Source organism: Oreochromis aureus, linkage group 20, assembly GCF_013358895.1.
Source record: "Oreochromis aureus strain Israel breed Guangdong linkage group 20, ZZ_aureus, whole genome shotgun sequence".
Classification (NCBI taxonomy): domain Eukaryota; kingdom Metazoa; phylum Chordata; class Actinopteri; order Cichliformes; family Cichlidae; genus Oreochromis; species Oreochromis aureus.
In genome coordinates, this window is record NC_052961.1 from 9,397,415 (window position 1) to 9,415,303 (window position 17,889).

Consider the following 17,889-nt stretch of genomic DNA (forward strand, 5'->3'; position numbering starts at 1 on the left):
AATGCTAAGTTTGAAGCATTAAATGCAGACCAAAACCTTTTCTTTCTTTTTTTGTCAGCTAGAAAGCATAAAATGCATTGCTGATTTTTAAATTAGATGAGCAGTGTTTCCCCCAGAATGACTGCTCCCTGCTCCACTCTGTGTCCATCCATCCAACCATCCATCTTCTCCTACTTATCCAGGTGTGGGTCGTGGGGGCAGCAGTCCCCAGCAGCAGTAAAGACACCCAGACCTGCTGATCCTCAGCTGCTTCCTCCAGCTCTTCACCATGACAGACAACCTGACAGAGTCCAACACCAACCAAGAACAAATCTGACTTGTTGCACTGCAGACCAAGCTCTGACAAGATCTGTACATGGACTAGACAGTTCACAAAAACAGGCCAAAGCTCCTTTTTGAGGAATGTTGTTCAAGCTATGCTGCAAACACTGTATGTTTGAGTACACCGGGCCTGTCCAGCACTCTCTGCCCACCACCTAATCCAACTCACCTCCAGGTGGTGATTAGTTTGCAGTTCTGCTCTTCTCATCATTTGACTGTCCAGAATGTACAACCACTGTCGCATACAGTCTGGCCCTTCGCCTAGAACTTGCCTTGAAAGAAGGGGTAAATTGCCCTCAGCAGCATAGATCCTAGAATCACTGAGGTACAAAAATGCCTCCACTGTGATAGGTGTTGAGTCATGGATAGGATTTTCTGTGTGATGGGGCATAAATATACACAGGCATGTTTATTTGGCTGTCTCTATAAGGACATTCATTGACATTACTACAAGCTCCCCAAGCCTTTAAAGCCTTTTAAGTTTAACCAACAGAACTAAGGACCAAATCGTTATCCTAACCAAAGACTTAAAAAAACAGTTAAATACATGCATTCAGTGAGTGAATCCCTAGATCTATCCTTTTGTAATATAGGAACTTAATGAATGCCTCCAGTGATGCATTTAGGAAACACTTGTAAATTGTAGCATGTGTTGCACGCTACTCAAACAGGCACTGCATTGGTTGAATATAGGCCCTAACAGAATCCCTCCAATAAGTGTGTTGAGAAAAAAAACCCAATCATATAAAACATAATATTTCTTATCAGTTTCTAACTCAACTGCACCTGCAACTCCCTTAATACAATATGTTTCCTGCAACCTTGCAGATTATTCCACATTGGAAATCACCCTCATTCCTACCAACATCACTGCCCTAAACACACACACACTCCACACTGCACATACATAGCTCCGCACACACAGTATGGAAAGTCTTACCCGCGGAGGCAGCAGGGCAGCACATTGTTTTTACAGGTAGGCCAATGAACCCCTTTGTTACAGGAAATGAGGTCATTCGATTAAAGCATCAATGTACAATACCACTACTGAAAACTGAGCTGCTATAAAAGTCAGCACAGCCTGGCCCCTGCTGAGGATGACTATCATTGCTAGTTTTTTATGAGAATGGGAGAAACACAAAAAATATGAAGTTGGGGCATGGTTTTAATTAAGCTAAGTGACTTGGCCGCTGTAATGGGGGTTAGACATTTGCCACAAGTGGGGACTTTTACATGATTCACTTAATTGTCCATTAGGGAATAGGGCACATGGACAGGAAGTGACTCTGTATCCTTTCCCAGATTTCTGAACGCACAGTTATCTCCTGTTCCCACCACCTCTGTGAAACAAGGACCACCACAGCAGATTGTGTCAAGTCCAGTCAGTTTTATTTGTTAAGCCAGTAGCAAATGTAAAGGTTCAAAGGGCTTCATGCACATAAAATAACATACTAAAAACAGGGAAAGTCATGTATTAAAAGAGACAAAAAAGTAAAACAACAAATCTAAAATCAGACAAAACAGAGAGAAAGAGAAGAAGAAGTTATGAAGAACACTGAAATAACAGGAAGACGTAAAGAAGACATGTATCTACCTAGATTACTAAAGGTGGCTGAACCTACCAGTTAGTACAGCTGTACAGTGCAACTAAAATCAGTTGTCATTATTAAGTAAGCACTTTAAGATTAAAGAAGCAGTATGTTAAAAAGCTGTTTGAGTTTACTTCCCTAATCATTGGCAATGTTTCAAAGTTTGGACGTATATCAGCAGCAATCAACAGATGAACAGAGCCACAACAGTACTGATAGAAAATGCATGCTTAGAAAAGGTTACCTTTTTTTTTCATGCACAACATGGCATAATTTTGGGCCTCTCGTTTGTTACATTACATTTAACTCTCAGAGCGAAGCTGTAATTTTCTTTTTTAAAAAAAGATTTTTCCAACATGACAAACTATTTAAAACAAAAAGGACGCCTGGCTTTGTGACACATTCATATTTGCGATGTTTCATGCAATCCATCAAATTAGCGATGATATATTTCAACGTGGAACAACGTTATGGGCCGACTAACACTCCCATCCCCAGAGCCTCGGTGGAGATGTGGCTAAAATGTGGTTTGACGGGTCAGAACCTTATTTTAATGACATATTATCACACACAAAGACGATGTCATCATTCACCAGACATTCCCTGAAACTTGCGTTTCTCTCATTAACATCAACCACTGCGACCATTCAGCTGCCTCTCGAGACTTGAAATAAACATGAAGAGAAGTCTAAGCAAGCAAAGACACTAAGCACCAAAATTGAGCACCACTTTTACCGACCAATTAACAACAGGCAATTTAAAGGCCCCTTTTTGTTTACACAAATTGAACGCATCCTGACAGCTGCAAAGGTCAAGCCAAGAGATTCCTCTTCCTCCAAATGCCTCTGATATGAAGTCACCTCTTATTCTCATTGGGTAAAATTGAAAACATTCAAATGAGGTTATCCATACTGGCTTTTGTTAAGAGTCTTTGTAAGCATATAGATATTTATTCCACCTCGAGGGAAGCTGGGCACGCCGCCAGGTGCTTAGCTAATGGGATGGTTTTTATTATAAGACTGAAAGGAAGGAAGAACATGGAACATTTAAGAAAAAACAAAGAGAAACATGCACAAGACTGAAACTACACGCTGCTATTTTTTTAAGTTACTTCCACAATGTGTGGTGTTTTAGGGCTGTTGTTAGGGAAGTTGGATAGCTATGACGAACATGTCCTTGGGGACCAGCAGGCAGTGCAAGACACACCATATTTCACACAGCTGTGTGTCCACAGCTGTTTTTCTGGTTCTGGTGAGAGTCATTTGGCTTTCGTCGGCTTGCGAGCTACATGACATAATAGAAATCTTCTGCTTTGGGCTGCTGTGTGTTCTTGCACATTTTCAATACTACAAAGTCAGTTACCAGAAATGGTAACACAATCTTAAATCATAATCTTTTCACAAAAAGAACAACAGAATTGTAAAGTAATGTATACATTTTTATTTGTATTATTTCTAACTACATGTCAACTGCCTTGCTAAATTTAAAAGGTGACAATACAAATTTATCATTTATTATCTTTCATTTATGTTGCGTTGGCATCGTATCAGAAACACAGGATTACACTCTGGTTCCTGCAAAAGTAATATATCAGCTATCGGTAACTTTAAGTTTAAAAAAATAAGGTGTTTAAAAATTGAAGTTGTTGCTATATGTCCCAGTAGTTTTCAGATTCCTTGCTTTTGGGGTGATTTTGTTACCTTTAGGCAAACTTACGTTTAATAAGAGCTTAACAGAATATATAAATATATGTATAATGGTAAGTATAGAGACTGGAGTTTCTAACACATGGGCATAAAATGTGCGACAAGTTCAGGAAGATATATTGTATTTTCACCGGTGGGCAAAGAGGGAAAGTTTGAGCAGCCACAGTATTGTTTTTACCTTCACTGCCCCCATTGTTTCCTTCTTCCTGCCTTCAGAAGGTTATTGCGATCTTCTCTCCCGAGTACACAGAATGAACTTTGCACAAGAGGGTCTGGATTTCCCTCTTCAGTTCAGCCAGCATGTGACGAGCAGGGCAGACTAGTGAAAATAACATGAGCCAGTTTTATGAATAGTTCCATTTAAAATGGACCGGTTTCGGTGAAGGACTAATGATGCCATAGCGCTGGCGTCACAGACAGAGGTGGGGGGGGGGCAGAGAGCATTCTTTCCAGGCGCTGGAGCAGCACTTTCAGACTGGGAGGCTGGTGTGGCAATTTTCCATGTCACATACGTCACTCATAACACCCAGCTGCTCTTCATGGATCTGTCCAGTCACAACAGTAAAATTAAAGCCTAGATAAAGCTGGCGATTTAGCACATATGTCAACACGCTCTGAGATGACTGTGGGAGTGATTCTCTCTGATTACAATGTTTTTTTAACTGTTCTCTTTAAGTCTTCCCACAGGCTCATGATGGACTCCGTCATCATCCTGAAAGCTATCAGTTCTTCCAGCCACTGGAGAAGTTCAACAATGCAAAGCCAGAGGCCGGAAAGGCTAAACAGATGATGTATAGCTCTCAGAGCCATGGACCACTGCCACAATTGTTCTCAATGTAATATGCTTGTTGTTTTAGTCTCAATCCTGGATTCTACACATAAATACACAAACACACAGTGACAGGCACAAAAAAAGAGGGGAATTTATTTCAGATAAATTGAGCATACCACTGATTCTAGCTGACCTCAGCAAATCACCTCATATCAGTTCCAGCCCACATTAAATAAAGGCTCAACAGGTTCTCTTTTATGCATCCAGCTATTCAAGTTGCTTTAGCCTGCTCACAGTTGTGGCATCTGCAACCCTCTCTGCAACCCAACCCAAAGTTTTTATGATTGGGTGTTGCAAAATAATGAAAAAGAAATAACTTTATTAACAGTAACTTTGTAAATCTGTCCATTTCTCTTTTTTTTTTTTTTTTTTTTTTTTTTTTTTTTTTTGCCTGTCCCATTTGGTTCTTTAGCCGTCAGAATTGTTGTCTGAAGACCAACAAGGATACCAAATGGATTTATTTTGCCAAATGGATCATCATGGCATTGCCGTATTGGTCCATTTGATCAAACTTTGTTGTTATTATTTATTTTATTTTCAGTTGTTACAGATGTTACAGACATGACTGGGGGATAGGAAAGGGAGAAAGAAAGAGAGGAAGGAAAAGAAAAACAGAAGGGAAAAGGGACAGTGAGAAAGGGCACTTACAAAGACAAAGAGAAAAAAAAATCTCCTGGATCACCTGTTGAGAGAAAAAGAAGAGAAAACAAGCAAAAAAAACAAAAAAAACAAAGCAACATACTAAACACAACACCATCACGTTAATCTAGCTAAGTGTGAACAGCAGTAAATACTAAATATTGAATGTTGTTGTGCAGCACGCAGGACAGACAGCGCACAATATGCTTTGAAGTAGCAGCTAAGAAAGGTGTAGTTTATGTCTACGAACAGTGAACACCCGTGTGCACACCTGTGTGGATCAGCGCTTGTATACAAAAAGGTTTCCCCATGTAACGGTCTGCTAGAGGGTGTGGAGGGCCATAGCCCCGTCCCCCAGGGCATGAAGCAGGCATGGAGGAGATCCAGGCTCCAGACATCCAGAGGCCCCAGAGTGTGAGAGCCCAAGGAGTACCACCGGAGGGGCATCCGTGCCACCCTCCTGGGAAGGGCTGAGGAGATCCCCAGACAAGGGGTCACCCAGTAGCCACGGAGCAGAAGCCAGAGGGGGCTGCACCGGCGTGCCCGCCGGCTCTGCCGGCAGCCAGCTGTGCCAGAGTGAACCGAGTTGCAGGCCCCGAGGCCGGAGGCCCAAGGGCCCCCTTTGCCCCGGAAGAGGCCTGACCGAGTGACAGGCACCAGGCCCCGCCAAGTAGCCACCGGGAGTGAGGGTTCCCAGGGAGGTGGAGTCTAAGACCCGACCTGACATATAGACACAGACAAACAGGCACACACAGACACAAACATGCTTTCCCACCCTCATGCACACATATACAAACACTCAGCACTCACCCAAATCACCTAAATCTGTCCATTTTCTGAACTGATTATTCATTTCAGGGTCATGGGGCACACAGACAGACAAGCATTCTCGCTCACATTCACACCAATAGCCAATTTAGAATCACCATTTAATCTAGCACTACTTATAATTACTTATAAAGTAATTATAAGTAATACCTTGCTGTAGACATACACATTTAATTGCAGGCTACGTTTTAAAGTTTTATCACTATGGTCACATAATGTTAGTCTTGGAAGTTAGGGTTATTTTCATAGACTGGACACACCTCTCGTAGACCTGCTGTTTTCACAAGCTGAGGAGTAAACTCAACTTGAAAATGAAGTTCATGTCTAAAAATGGAGCTGTTTAATATATAATTACATAATAGCAATCTTTGAGAGACTCACATAGTCACTGTATGATTTCTGTCTGCACCAGAGTTACCAGTGACTGGCTTGCAGAGCTGTTTGCCAGAAAGCGAATGTCAGTGCAGTGGCATCCTGGATCCCAGAGCAAAGACCTCAGAGCTGTACACTTATACTTGTATCCCTTAGAAGAGCTTATTATATTAGCAGCCAATGGAAAACAGAGGCGATAGCTTATCTAGCTCACAGTTTCCTGCAACTAAAGATAGGAAAGGGCAAATATTTTTTGTTCCACAATTGGCTGGTACATCCACTGAACTGTAAATGTAAGAAAACGTCAAGAGGCATAGGCAGGGCAATGATGAAATGGTCAGTTTGAATACTTAAACCCATATCAATGACATTTAAAATAAAAAAATAAAAATAATAATGATTGTAAAAGAGGAAACCCGTTAACCTAGCTGGCATACTTATTATACATATTAATTTTTAAATATCTGTTAAGTCGTTTAAAACTACAATTCGGAGCCATAGTTAACATGTGGCGCCTTTATGGGCTCAAAATGTGGTCATAAATATTTTGTACTTGTAAATCAGTTTTGTACTTGTAAATCAGGATTTGTATGTGTAAAAAGAATTTGTGCGTGCGTAAAAAGATTTGTATTTGTAAAAGAATTTGTGCGTGCGTAAAAAGATTTGTATGTGTGTAAAAAGATTTGTGTGTGTGTAAAAAGATTTGTATTTGTAAAAAGAATTTGTGCGTGCGTAAAAAGATTTGTATGTGTAAAAAGAATTTGTGCGTGCGTAAAAAAGATTTGTATGTGTAAAAAGAATTTGTGCGTGCGTAAAAAAAGATTTGTGTGTAAAAAGATTTGTGTGTGGACTTAGCCAAAACCCCCTGCAAGTTACAAGTAACAGAATTTTGACCCTATTTTTTCTTCCTGTCATCTGATTGGTCAATGTCATGTCAATCACAAATGTAACAATCAATCAGAGAACAGATGGGGTTGGCTGTCGGAGGGCACTTTTTGAACTGCAGGTCCTTGAAGGGTAATACAGTTTGAAGCTGGAGGATCTCTATATAAATATCCGATAGCAGCTAGGTCCCCTTACTTTCAGCAGCTGTTGAAAGGATAAAGTTGTGGTATGTCAGTGGTTAGAAATACCATTATTACTTTAGGATTAGTTTAACACAAAGTCAGGGCTGACCCGGGACCATTGCTGTGAGTCACAGTGCGCAGCATAAAGGTCCTTTCACATCAGACGCAGGATGTGCTGCTAATGCTAACTGCTAACTAAAAAGCAAAGGATCCAGAATTTGTTGCGCTGGCTGCTGAGCTCTGTGGGTTTTGCAGCAGCTCTACCTGTACTAGATGCACCTGCTCCTTGTCGTTTCTATCTCTGACTTTATGTCCTCTACAACAGTTTCTGTTTTTTGCTAGTTCTTCAAATGTTCAATAAAAACATGTATGCTAATTCATAACGAAGAAAGCTTTGTAATGAAGACTGTCATTTCCAAAACACTGCCCCCCCGCGGTCCGCAGCGCTGTTGAAAAGCCTGTGGAAGTCCCTGTATAAAGCACGTAGACCTGTGACACAAAAATCACCAAACTCGGACGACCACAGACTGTTTTCCTTTGTGGTGAGGAAGGAAAACGCTGGGTTGGCATGTAAAAGGGCATTTATTCCTTCAAGGACCTGCAGTTCAAAAAGTGCCCTCCGACAGCCAAACCCATCTGTCCTCTGATTGGATTGTTACAATTTGTGATTGTTATGACATTGACCAATCAGGATGACAGGAAGAAAAATAGGGTCAAAATTCGTACTTGTAACTTGCAGGGGGTTTTGGCTAAGTCCACACACAAATCTTTTTACACATACAAATCTTTTTACGCATGCACAAATTCTTTTACACATACAAATCTTTTTACGCACGCACAAATTCTTTTTACAAATACAAATCTTTTACACACACACAAATCTTTTTACACATACAAATCTTTTTTACGCACGCACAAATTCTTTTTACACATACAAAACTGATTTACAAGTACAAAATATTTATGACCACATTTTGAGCCCATACGCCTTAGATTTAACGGTAACTGCAGAGAATGGAGGCCGTATCACAGATACTGTACTGATTTTATGCCGCCATCTAGCGGCCACACATCATATTGCACAGTGGACACCCATAAGTCGTGACACTTAACTAAATGTGAAGAAAAGCTTTTCGTTTTCAGCTTCTACTTCTTTTTCAATAATACATATTACGACATATTACGTGCAATTTTCACGCATTCTTCAGTAATTTAAAAAAATATATATATAACAATGTAAAATAGGCATTATTTTACATTTTTTGCATTGGAAAACAATGAGTGAACTGTGTTTCATTGCACTGTAGATTGTTTCAGTTCAAACTGTTAAGAAAAATATGTTGAATTCAGTTGTGCACTTCTGTTTTTACAGTCATGTCTGTATTCTGTTTTACATGCATGCAAAAATTAAGTATTTAAAAAAAATCTGTATTTTTGTGAACTAAATCGATACATAATTGCGTGCTGATAATATCAAACCTTTCATTGTGTAATATTTTTATACTAATCGATTCTACATAATCTGTCTAAATGACTGAGATTACAAATACTCAGGAATGATAGGAGACTTATTATTCTTTATTAAAAAACCACACAGAAACACTGATCCTTTTTGCAATGAGTAATTTATTGTTTTTATTTTTGTATAAAATCTTTTGTGTCCACTTTAGGCAACAGTTAGCATGAGAGTAGTTCTCACAGCTGTTAGATGAAGTCTAAACTTATCAGTCTTCTCAACAATCACACACCCCATTCACGCAGAGAAAACACACAATCACATAGTGTACTGGAGTTAATTCAGTGCAGTGGTCCCAAACCTAAGTCTATTAGTAGAAAGCCGAGGACAAAAGCTCAACAATAGGCAGCTTGTAATCATCATCACTTCAAAGATGGTACTATATCAAGGCAAGTCACGCAAACACAAAGAGCCACAATAAATCTGCAGCCTCACAATAACTAGAGGAGACTGCTTTGTTAGAATCTGATGGATGAAAGCATCATTTAATTAGGTTTGAAACCACTGCTTTGGTGCAACTTGTAAGCAGATTTAGATTAAGACAATTTCAAAACAAAAAAGGCAAAGAAACACATCAGACATCTCATACACAGCAGCATATCCTGTGTTAGGCGAGCAGTTACACAAAGCAACAGCTGTAATTATAGGCAACAAAACAAAGGACTGATTTTGTGTAAGAAGAGTCGGCACGCTTACGGAGATCAGTATTAATCAGACCAAGATTAAAAAAAAGACACTGAAAGAGCAGAAATGCGATACGATTGCATTTACATAATCATGAGACACCTCATTCCATAATCACCACATTAATGATTTTTGCAGTGCAGTAGCTATTGCGTTCCTACGAGAGGCTCTCTGGTGCTTCTTACATCAATCAAGTGGAGAAACATTGTTTCTCGTGGTGATAGGGAGGAGATCCTGTAAACTGTAAATCTGTAACATCAGCACCTGTCATGAATGAAATGCGTGTCCTCGCCAGCACCTCCCAATCTCTAATACAGTACATACCTTCCTCCCTCACTTAGACGTACAAATGTAAAGTAGGTGTACACACACTCGCACACATACAGACGGAACATAAAACACGCAAATTCAGGTCGATGTCAATCTGATCCATAAATTACTAGCATCACATTGTTTCATATAACTACTTCCAACAGCACAAGCCTCAGTTTGACTTTGACTCTTACTGCTGCTTTCTTCTTGGGAAATTTGACTCGATTCAAAATCTTCGCTTTCTTATAGAACATCAATTAAAAAAGACTAGGAAGAGCTATTCTGGCAACTCATCATAACATGACATTATAATGTAGCAGGATGAAAAAAAATTACATTTCCTTTCATTCCCAAAGAAAACGAACTGCAACGACTTCAACTTGAAAACCAATAGTATAGTATCCACAAATGACACATTACTCGGAGAAATAATGTCATAGGCATTGCAACTACAAGTAAACTTTTTTTTTTGACAAATCGACTGCATTTGTACGAGCAGTCCAAAGTGAGTAACAACTACAGCCAGTGCTAATTTCTGCTCTTTTTTTAAATTATTTTTCCTCCTCCTCTCAATGAGACAGAGCCACGACGTTTGCTGCCCTCATTTCGCAATGTGCATACAGATCAAAGAAACTTCATCTCTGTCCTGCACATTGCAAATGCATATACAGTACACAAAAACAAGTATTTCCAGGATTATTAGGTCTATTTTCAGGGGAAGGTTGGATCGCAGGCCTTCATTTGGCTTGACTACAGCGTGAGTTTGCTGTAATGGAAAGTGAGCCAGTAAAGTATTGAAATACACCAGCTTCTTGCGCGCTGAAAAAACAATTTGTGTTTAGTGTTGACACCTTTACACATCACAAAACAAAAGGCTTATGTCAGCATTCACACACTGTATTTTCTGTTTGCTGCGCTGGAAATTAACAAAACACTACTCGCTGTACTCCTAATCGACTCCTACGCACAAGTGTTTCCGTGTTTTTTTCCATTAAGGCCGCATTCATCACCCCCAACAGAATTACCTACAATGTTGTCTTTGAACTGCATCCATATTACTTCTGGGGAGTGATCTGTATGTGCTTTCAGCATCTCTCCTCCTCTGTGTAACACTCAAGCTCATTCTTCACATATTTTATTGACAGTCACTATAACAGACCTGTAGTTATTTATGATAATAGCAGTAATACATGTAAAATGTGTAATTTACTCATCTTAGATGAAGCTATTGTGCAAATTATCTGCAGAGACGCTAGTACTAAACTTCAGGAGGCAGTGGATCTACTTCTTTCTTCATGCACGACTGCTCTTGGCACTGTTCTTCCGGGATCTTCTGCTGAGGACTCGCAGGCCTCTCCTCCACTGCTGCCACGCATTCCTCTGAGCACAGAATAACATCGGTCAAAGGCTTGTCTTCATGCTTATCTTGCTTCAGCTCCTCTCCTCCTTCTTGTTTCCTTTCCGCAAACTCATCTTCTCTTGGATCTTGTTCTCTCACCAAAGGCTCCTCCTGTTCAGCTTCCTCTGTTCTGGGCAGCGTCTCAAAGGCTCCAGGCTCTATGGGACTGAGTTGATAGTAGAGCAGGGAAGAGGAGTCTTTGAGGAGGTCAGAAGGGCTCTCCTCCTGGTTGTCAGTGATGCACAAGACCGTAGCCCCTGTAGGGAAAGGCCCCTGCAGGAGGACCTGCTCAACACCTGGAACCTCTGCCTGCTCAGGCAGCTCCCCTCCCAAGGCACTGGGTAGGAGGCAGAGAGGCTGCTCTGTGAGCCCATCAGCACTCAGCTCTGGCTGCACTGTTTCCCCTTCAGCCTCCTCCCTCTCCCTCCTCTCCTGCTCTTCTGCGCTCTGCAGGTGCAGCACGGCTGTCTCGTTCTCCCTCTCCAGTATATCCTGCTCCGCCAGAAGATCCTGAACCTCCACGACTGACTGCACCTCGCTCTCCTCCAGCTCCGAGTCCAGGCCAGCGACTGAAGAAAGGTCCGGTGAAGTGGGACACGTGGAGGAGGGGGAAGACAGTGGGTCTGATTCAGCATACTGGTCTCCTGTTCCTTGTATGAGCATCCTCCTCTTCTCCACGTCCAGCTTCATGATGGTGTGCAGGTAGTGAGTTCTGACGCGTAGAGGGTTGAATTCGATACGACCTGCTACGTTGCCGCAGCCATCCCTAGAGCAGCCACACGGGAAAGACATTCGATCCACCTGAAGAATAAGGCAGACGTCATTTACTCTCATTTCATCTTGAAAGTAAAATGCTTAAATACTGATTAAATTTACATAAGTTATGAAAGTGTTTACGGTTGTTCAGGAGATCTAGGAAAATCTAGGAAATCATGGCAATCAAGAGATAATCTGGTTACTGTGCAACAAGTCAGGCTGAGACAGAGATGTACTTCCTCCTAACAGGTAAAAATATAAGCAAATGAGACAAAAGATTCAGGTTATTATTTATACACCAGGTGTATAAATAAATGATAACACAATGTCTGATTTACCGCTTCATTCCAATGTTTTAGGAATTCTGATTTCACTGCACTGATCAATAAAAGCATGCAGCCGGTTCTGGATCAGATAACAGCATTGTAATAGTGAGAAAAGAGATAACAGAGCAAGCAGAATAAAGCATCTGCCTCTATAAAACACATCAAGTGAGTAAATTCTCAAAACTTTAACAAAGTTACTCAACACAGCTTGCCTATGCATTCATGTTTTTGAGGTGATACTGTTTAACTTGCTGCTTAAAAATGACCAAAGAATAAAGATATTCTTATTAGAACCACTGAACTGCTTTATTTAGCTGTCATATATCTGCTCCACAGTTAAATGGGACCTTCCTTTCCCTGTGTTCCATCTACCCACCAGATTTCATGAAAAATGCTAGAAACTGGCTTTGTATTTAGTTTTTTGGTTGTTTTTTTTCATGATCGTGCTGAAAAGAAGAGAAAATGTAAGAAAAAAAACAGCTCTGATCAAATCTCTCCGCCTCAGCACTCGCCTTAGCCGAGAAGAGAGAGAGAAAAAAAACACATAAAATCAGATGAATAGGCTTTTTTCATAGCAGACATTTTAAGCTATCGTAGGGAGAGCACCAGTGTTATTAATAATATTAACAATGGCTCTGTTATACTCGAGAGCCCCAGAAAGCCATGACAATGTGACAGCGAGCCGGCATGTAGCCTTGCACAAAACCAGCACACTTAAATAGAAGCAACAAAACAGGAGTCAGTCATCATTTGTTTCTATAATTTATTTACTAATGCGCTTCCCTCCCCCTGTGAAATGTCAAAACACCTACAAGTGAGTGAAAAACAAATTGAAAGGAAACGAGGTTGAACGCTTCTGAAGCCCTGTCTTTTGCTTTTTTGTGGGGAAGTGTGCGCTGCAGGCTAACAAGTTGTCACAATCTTCTCTTCTGCTACTCTGCTGTTCTTCTCTGAGAGACATAGGCTGAAGTCTGCCGACAGAGAAACAGGATGACAGGAACTAGCGTGGCTGTAAATGAGGGAGACACTGTTACGGAACAATCAAATATTTTGGTTTCGTTATTTTCATGTATTTATTGTTATTTATTTTATCTTTGGGGAGAAACACTGAAAACCAGCATAAACTGTTTTAGTAAATTGCTGGGCAACTACATGCATCAGTGCAACTGAACTCTCCTGAGGGGATGAACACCATTCTTCAAAAAGATTTTCTCTCATTTGGTGTCATAATGATGATGATGGTGGCGAGGCTCTGCAACACATCTGACCAAAATGTCCCACAGGTGTTCAGCTGGGTTGAGATTTGTCGGCTGCAATGGGAACAGCGTGTAATTGAACTAAAAGGGGGCCATTATAATCATGGAGGAGACCACTTCTCTCAGGATAGAAATGTTTCAGGATCATTCAGAGCAACTTTGGCTTGATTTGCAGTGAAACTTCCCTCTTAGCGTACGAGCAGCAAAATGTCACTCACAGTTCAATTCAAATAAAAGACGATTCCAATACTGTAAACGTGTTTTTGAAGTTGTTAGTCTCAAACTGCAAAGAAGCTCTCCTCTTTCTGCAAATGCACCCAACTCGCTTTCAACAGCTCTTACCTGGCACTTAATACCAGCCTGGCTGCAGCCGCAATGGCGAGGGTCACAGTACAAACGGCAGTCGCAGCCGCATTCCTCCCGAGAGAGGCGGATAGCTCGGAGCTCAGCTTTCTCACGCGCATCGATGCGGGTGATGCCGGAGGCTCGCAGGAGGGCTCGACGCCGTTTGGTGGGCAGCGGCTGAAGGAAGAAACAGTCGTCCACTTCCACGCCGTCCACGTCGAGATCCTCATCCGACACATCGTCCAGAGTCAGCAGCTCCGCCTGAGCGCACTCCACTGTGCCGTTCCTTGTCAGCTGTGGACGACAGTGTGGAACTGTGAGCTGAGGTGAAAAAGGAACTGATTGCCTATTTTAAGCTCAAGTGGTAGATAAGTACCCTGAAGAGTGATACTTCAAAAACAATTATATTTGCAGCTGATTTAGCATTTTGAACAAAGAGTTTTCAAATGGAGAATGGTGAAGGAAGTACTGCGATCTTTATTTAAGAAAAGGCCTCAAAAAACTAAAACTCCTGCATAAATTAAAGGACACAAACCCAAATATGATTTAATGATCATAAGCTGTCATAAGAAAATTAGTAACTTTTTGCTGTATTACGTTGGTAAAGTGTTACTTACACATTAGCTTGTATGTAAGCGTCATTTTACAGCTGGTCCAAACTGAACTCCTTTTAAATACTTTCTATTTTGGTAGTTTGGTTCACTGGTTCCCAGCCTGGAGGCCGGAGCCCTCCAATGGGTCACAAGATAAATCTGAGGGGATTATGGCTTGATTTATGGGGGAGGAAAGAAGAAAAAACTAAACTTCACTAAATAAACGCATATGCATCTTTTGTACCGCTCTTTAATCTATGTGAATTTGTTTGAAACATCAGTGACTTTTACCTCTCCGGCCTCAAACAGTTATTGAAGTAAAATTGTTTCAGGAGTTTAATGGGGGTAATTATTCTTCAGCGGGACACCTAGCAACTCACAGGCATGGGAACTATGGAAAGGGGCCCCAGCTAGACTGTTTTTGTACGGGGTCACAAAGCAGAAAGTTTTGTAAAGTCTTGAAGGACAGAGCGGAAGTACATGTACTGAGTCACTACTGCAAGTGGAGACATGCAACGTGCCCACAGCTGCAAGATACTACTGTGCCTTGAATTTTGACCCTCTTGGGGTACAACTGATACATCTAATCTACCTTCATTTTGCGGGCATTCAGCTTCTCCTGGCGCAGGTGCTGTCGCAAAGTGTGCCGGTGACTGGTTTCCTGTTCGCGTGCAAACTCCCCCAGTGTGTAGTGTCTGATGGAGGAGTGGTGGCGGGCCATACCCAGGGAGCTGCCCCCTTGGCTGGGCACGCTGGTGAAGCCCTGCCGCCGAGGGAAGTAATACACCGTCACCAAATCAAAACGTACCCGTTTCCCCCCTGGTGACGGCTTGTGCTGCCTGAGGATAGAGGTGGCTAAAGCAGGGAAAAAGGGAGAAAGATTTTCAATACAGTCTTACACACCTAATACTAAATACTGGCGTTGATTAACTGTTTAGTTTCTTTTGACTTCCTTTAATGAGATTCTTACGGGTAAATGCAGTGCTGGAGGGAGGGTTGAGGCTGTCACAGCTGTCAGCACTGTCACTGCTGGAGATGTCATCGTCAGAGTCCTTAGGTGTAGAGAATGGAGAGCTGTTGTCCACCTCTTCATATCTTCGTTTGAGGCTGAGGGACGAACCTGCCTCCATGGAAACTTAAGTATCTGGGGGCACAGAGGAGCACAAAAAAATACCCGGCACCAGTAAATGTGTTTCAAAAGATGTGAAGACATGACACGTTGTGATTTACTACCTTAGAAACAAAATGCTCCTGTTATCACTTAGAGAATGAGCTAATTTTTTTTATCAAACTGTTCCTCTGTAAGGTCAGCCCTTGACAACAAAAACAGAACAAAAAGGTGACATCTGTTCGCTCCTGCCTCCTTTCATCTGTATTCCAGCTCCATCATTTCGTCTGTGTGGCTCCCATCTCACATGAAATCCGACTTTGAAATTATCAAGTCTGAAAATGTAACCATGGCAACTAGGCAAGCACAGTTTATGCAAGCAGCCTTGAAGCAAATAATGTCTGTGGCTTCACAATCTGTTTTTACCCCTAAAAAAATCTGCTATAAACTGAGTGTAGTGGGAGGGATCGATATGGGTGAATTTGAAGGAGGGAGCTGATCACTTGCATCTGTAGGAGAGGTCAAACAAGGTGAATGAAAGCAGCTAAATACATGTCTGATGTTACACTGTGTTATGTCCTGTGCATTACACAGACATCTGCATTCACACAGATACATTTCAAATAATTACACATCAATATTAACACCGATGATTATATCCCATAGAGACACTATATCCATCTACCTTAAATCTACCATATTACTACCATACCTCCTATAGTGTGAACCAGCTACTTCTCAAGGTAATTCATATTTTACTATGCAGCATGCTGTAATGTCATTCCAAAATGGAGCAACTCCCATTCTGTAGTTTTTCAGTGTTTTTAAGTCCATGAAGGAGAACGTTCAAAATTAAAAGGACTGACATGTACGTTTATAGCATAATTTATGTAATAACTGCACAATTAAATTTGTCCTTCAGCTAAAAAGAGAAAAAGGGATGTGCTGATACTGAGAAGCTGCTCAAATGCAGCCTAAGTGATCTTTCCTGGAACTACTTCTGAGGGGGGAAAGTCCAAAATTATCTAATCTATGTCCTAATAATAATTATGAGCATTAAAGACTAATACCTTGACCTAATTTCAACAAAATTACCCACCTTGACAGGCTGTAAGGGACAGGGCCTAACCTGTAAAGATGCAGCTGTGGTTATAACACCAAATGTGTGCCCTTTTTTAAAACCAGAGTAACACATCTGACATTAAATGTTTATTTCAGTTTAAGAATTTAAGGCTTTTCTTTCAGGACTTAAGTTTGCCTTTGACATGTTACAGGATGTTTACCGACAGGTGTGACTTCACGGTATATTACCCGTCAGGGACACGCAGTTTAGAGGAGCTATTTGTTTAAATGTGGACATACCGACTGACTGTGTTGGGGGAGGTTAGATATTGCCAGTCTGACAAGGCAAGGCTCTCTTTCTCTCTGTCTCTCTCTCTCTTTCCATTTCACACACATACACACACAGAGAGAAAGAGAACCACACACAGACACAATGGCAAACCGCCCGGTTAATGAAACACTAAACCCACTTACCTGGGGCAGAAACAGGGACCCTTATTCCAACCAAGTCGTAGGTCGTTTCTGTTTCCAATAGGAGCTGCACATCAATCTTTCAACGCCCTATGAGAGGCTCTTTTATGCCAAAACCGAGATCCCTGAACCGAGTATCCAGACTGCAACCGTGGAGCCGAAGTAATCTGGATGAAAGCTTGCGTGATTGTCAATTTGCAACACTTATATTTGGCTATTTCAGGCTACTTAGGCTTCATGCTCATTGTTCTGCACACTGAAAGATGACGAAGAAAACAGGAGCTGTGCTAGACCGGCGGGTTTTATTTAAATGATGCATTCCTATCTATTTAAAGGACAGACGATAGGAAGAAGGGGCGTCATAGGGTTAGCTGCGCTTTATTCTCCAACATTTTTCGGTGCAGCATGAATAATGTAAGACGCTCAGTGTCTTGTCTTCCTGATGTAAGCCTTTAAATGGGTGTAATGGAGAAATCCGCTGACATCTGTGTTCGTTTATCCTTTTCTTCTCGCCGGGGCGGGTTCAGTCGTCTGGGCTTACTTCGCCGTCTTCTCGCAATAACGGTGCGCTCTGCTCTTTATCGTTTGGTGTCAAAATCTTGCAGGTTTTCTAGCGAGAAGACGCCTTTCTCCCCGCTTCGCCCCGGCCCCGTTTGTTACAATGTAACAATGGAGGTAGAAATTCTTCCCTGTAGCAGTATATATAC

General features: G+C 41.4%; 1 protein-coding gene across 2 annotated transcripts; it reads right to left on the reverse strand.

Moving 5' to 3' along the window:
- Window positions 1-8,960: 8,960 nt before the first annotated feature.
- csrnp2 (cysteine-serine-rich nuclear protein 2) lies at window positions 8,961-17,862 on the reverse strand. Of its 2 annotated transcripts, none has more exons than XM_031741990.2 (5): window positions 17,186-17,862; window positions 15,512-15,685; window positions 15,134-15,396; window positions 13,946-14,242; window positions 8,961-12,066 (listed from the first exon to the last, which is right to left on the reverse strand). In XM_031741990.2, the coding sequence occupies exons 2-5, from the start codon at window positions 15,669-15,671 to the stop codon at window positions 11,125-11,127; spliced, it is 1,662 nt and encodes a 553-aa protein (XP_031597850.1). In that variant the 5' UTR covers window positions 15,672-15,685; window positions 17,186-17,862; the 3' UTR covers window positions 8,961-11,124. The 2 variants fall into 2 exon arrangements, with proteins under 2 accessions (XP_031597850.1, XP_031597851.1); XM_031741991.2 differs by lacking the exon at window positions 17,186-17,862 and adding an exon at window positions 15,775-17,177.
- Between the last annotated feature and the right edge of the window lie 27 nt (window positions 17,863-17,889).

Excerpts from the sequence above, each read along its gene's own strand:
- csrnp2 (XM_031741990.2), bottom strand. The coding sequence starts at position 15,671 with ATGGAGGCAGGTTCGTCCCTCAGCCTCAAACGAAGATATGAAGAGGTG. Across the intron at positions 15,397-15,511 it reads CTCCAGCACTGCATTTACCC|CCACCTCTATCCTCAGGCAG; the intron begins GTAAGAATCTCA and ends TCCCTGCTTTAG. Across the intron at positions 12,067-13,945 it reads AGGCTGGTATTAAGTGCCAG|GTGGATCGAATGTCTTTCCC; the intron begins GTAAGAGCTGTT and ends CTTATTCTTCAG.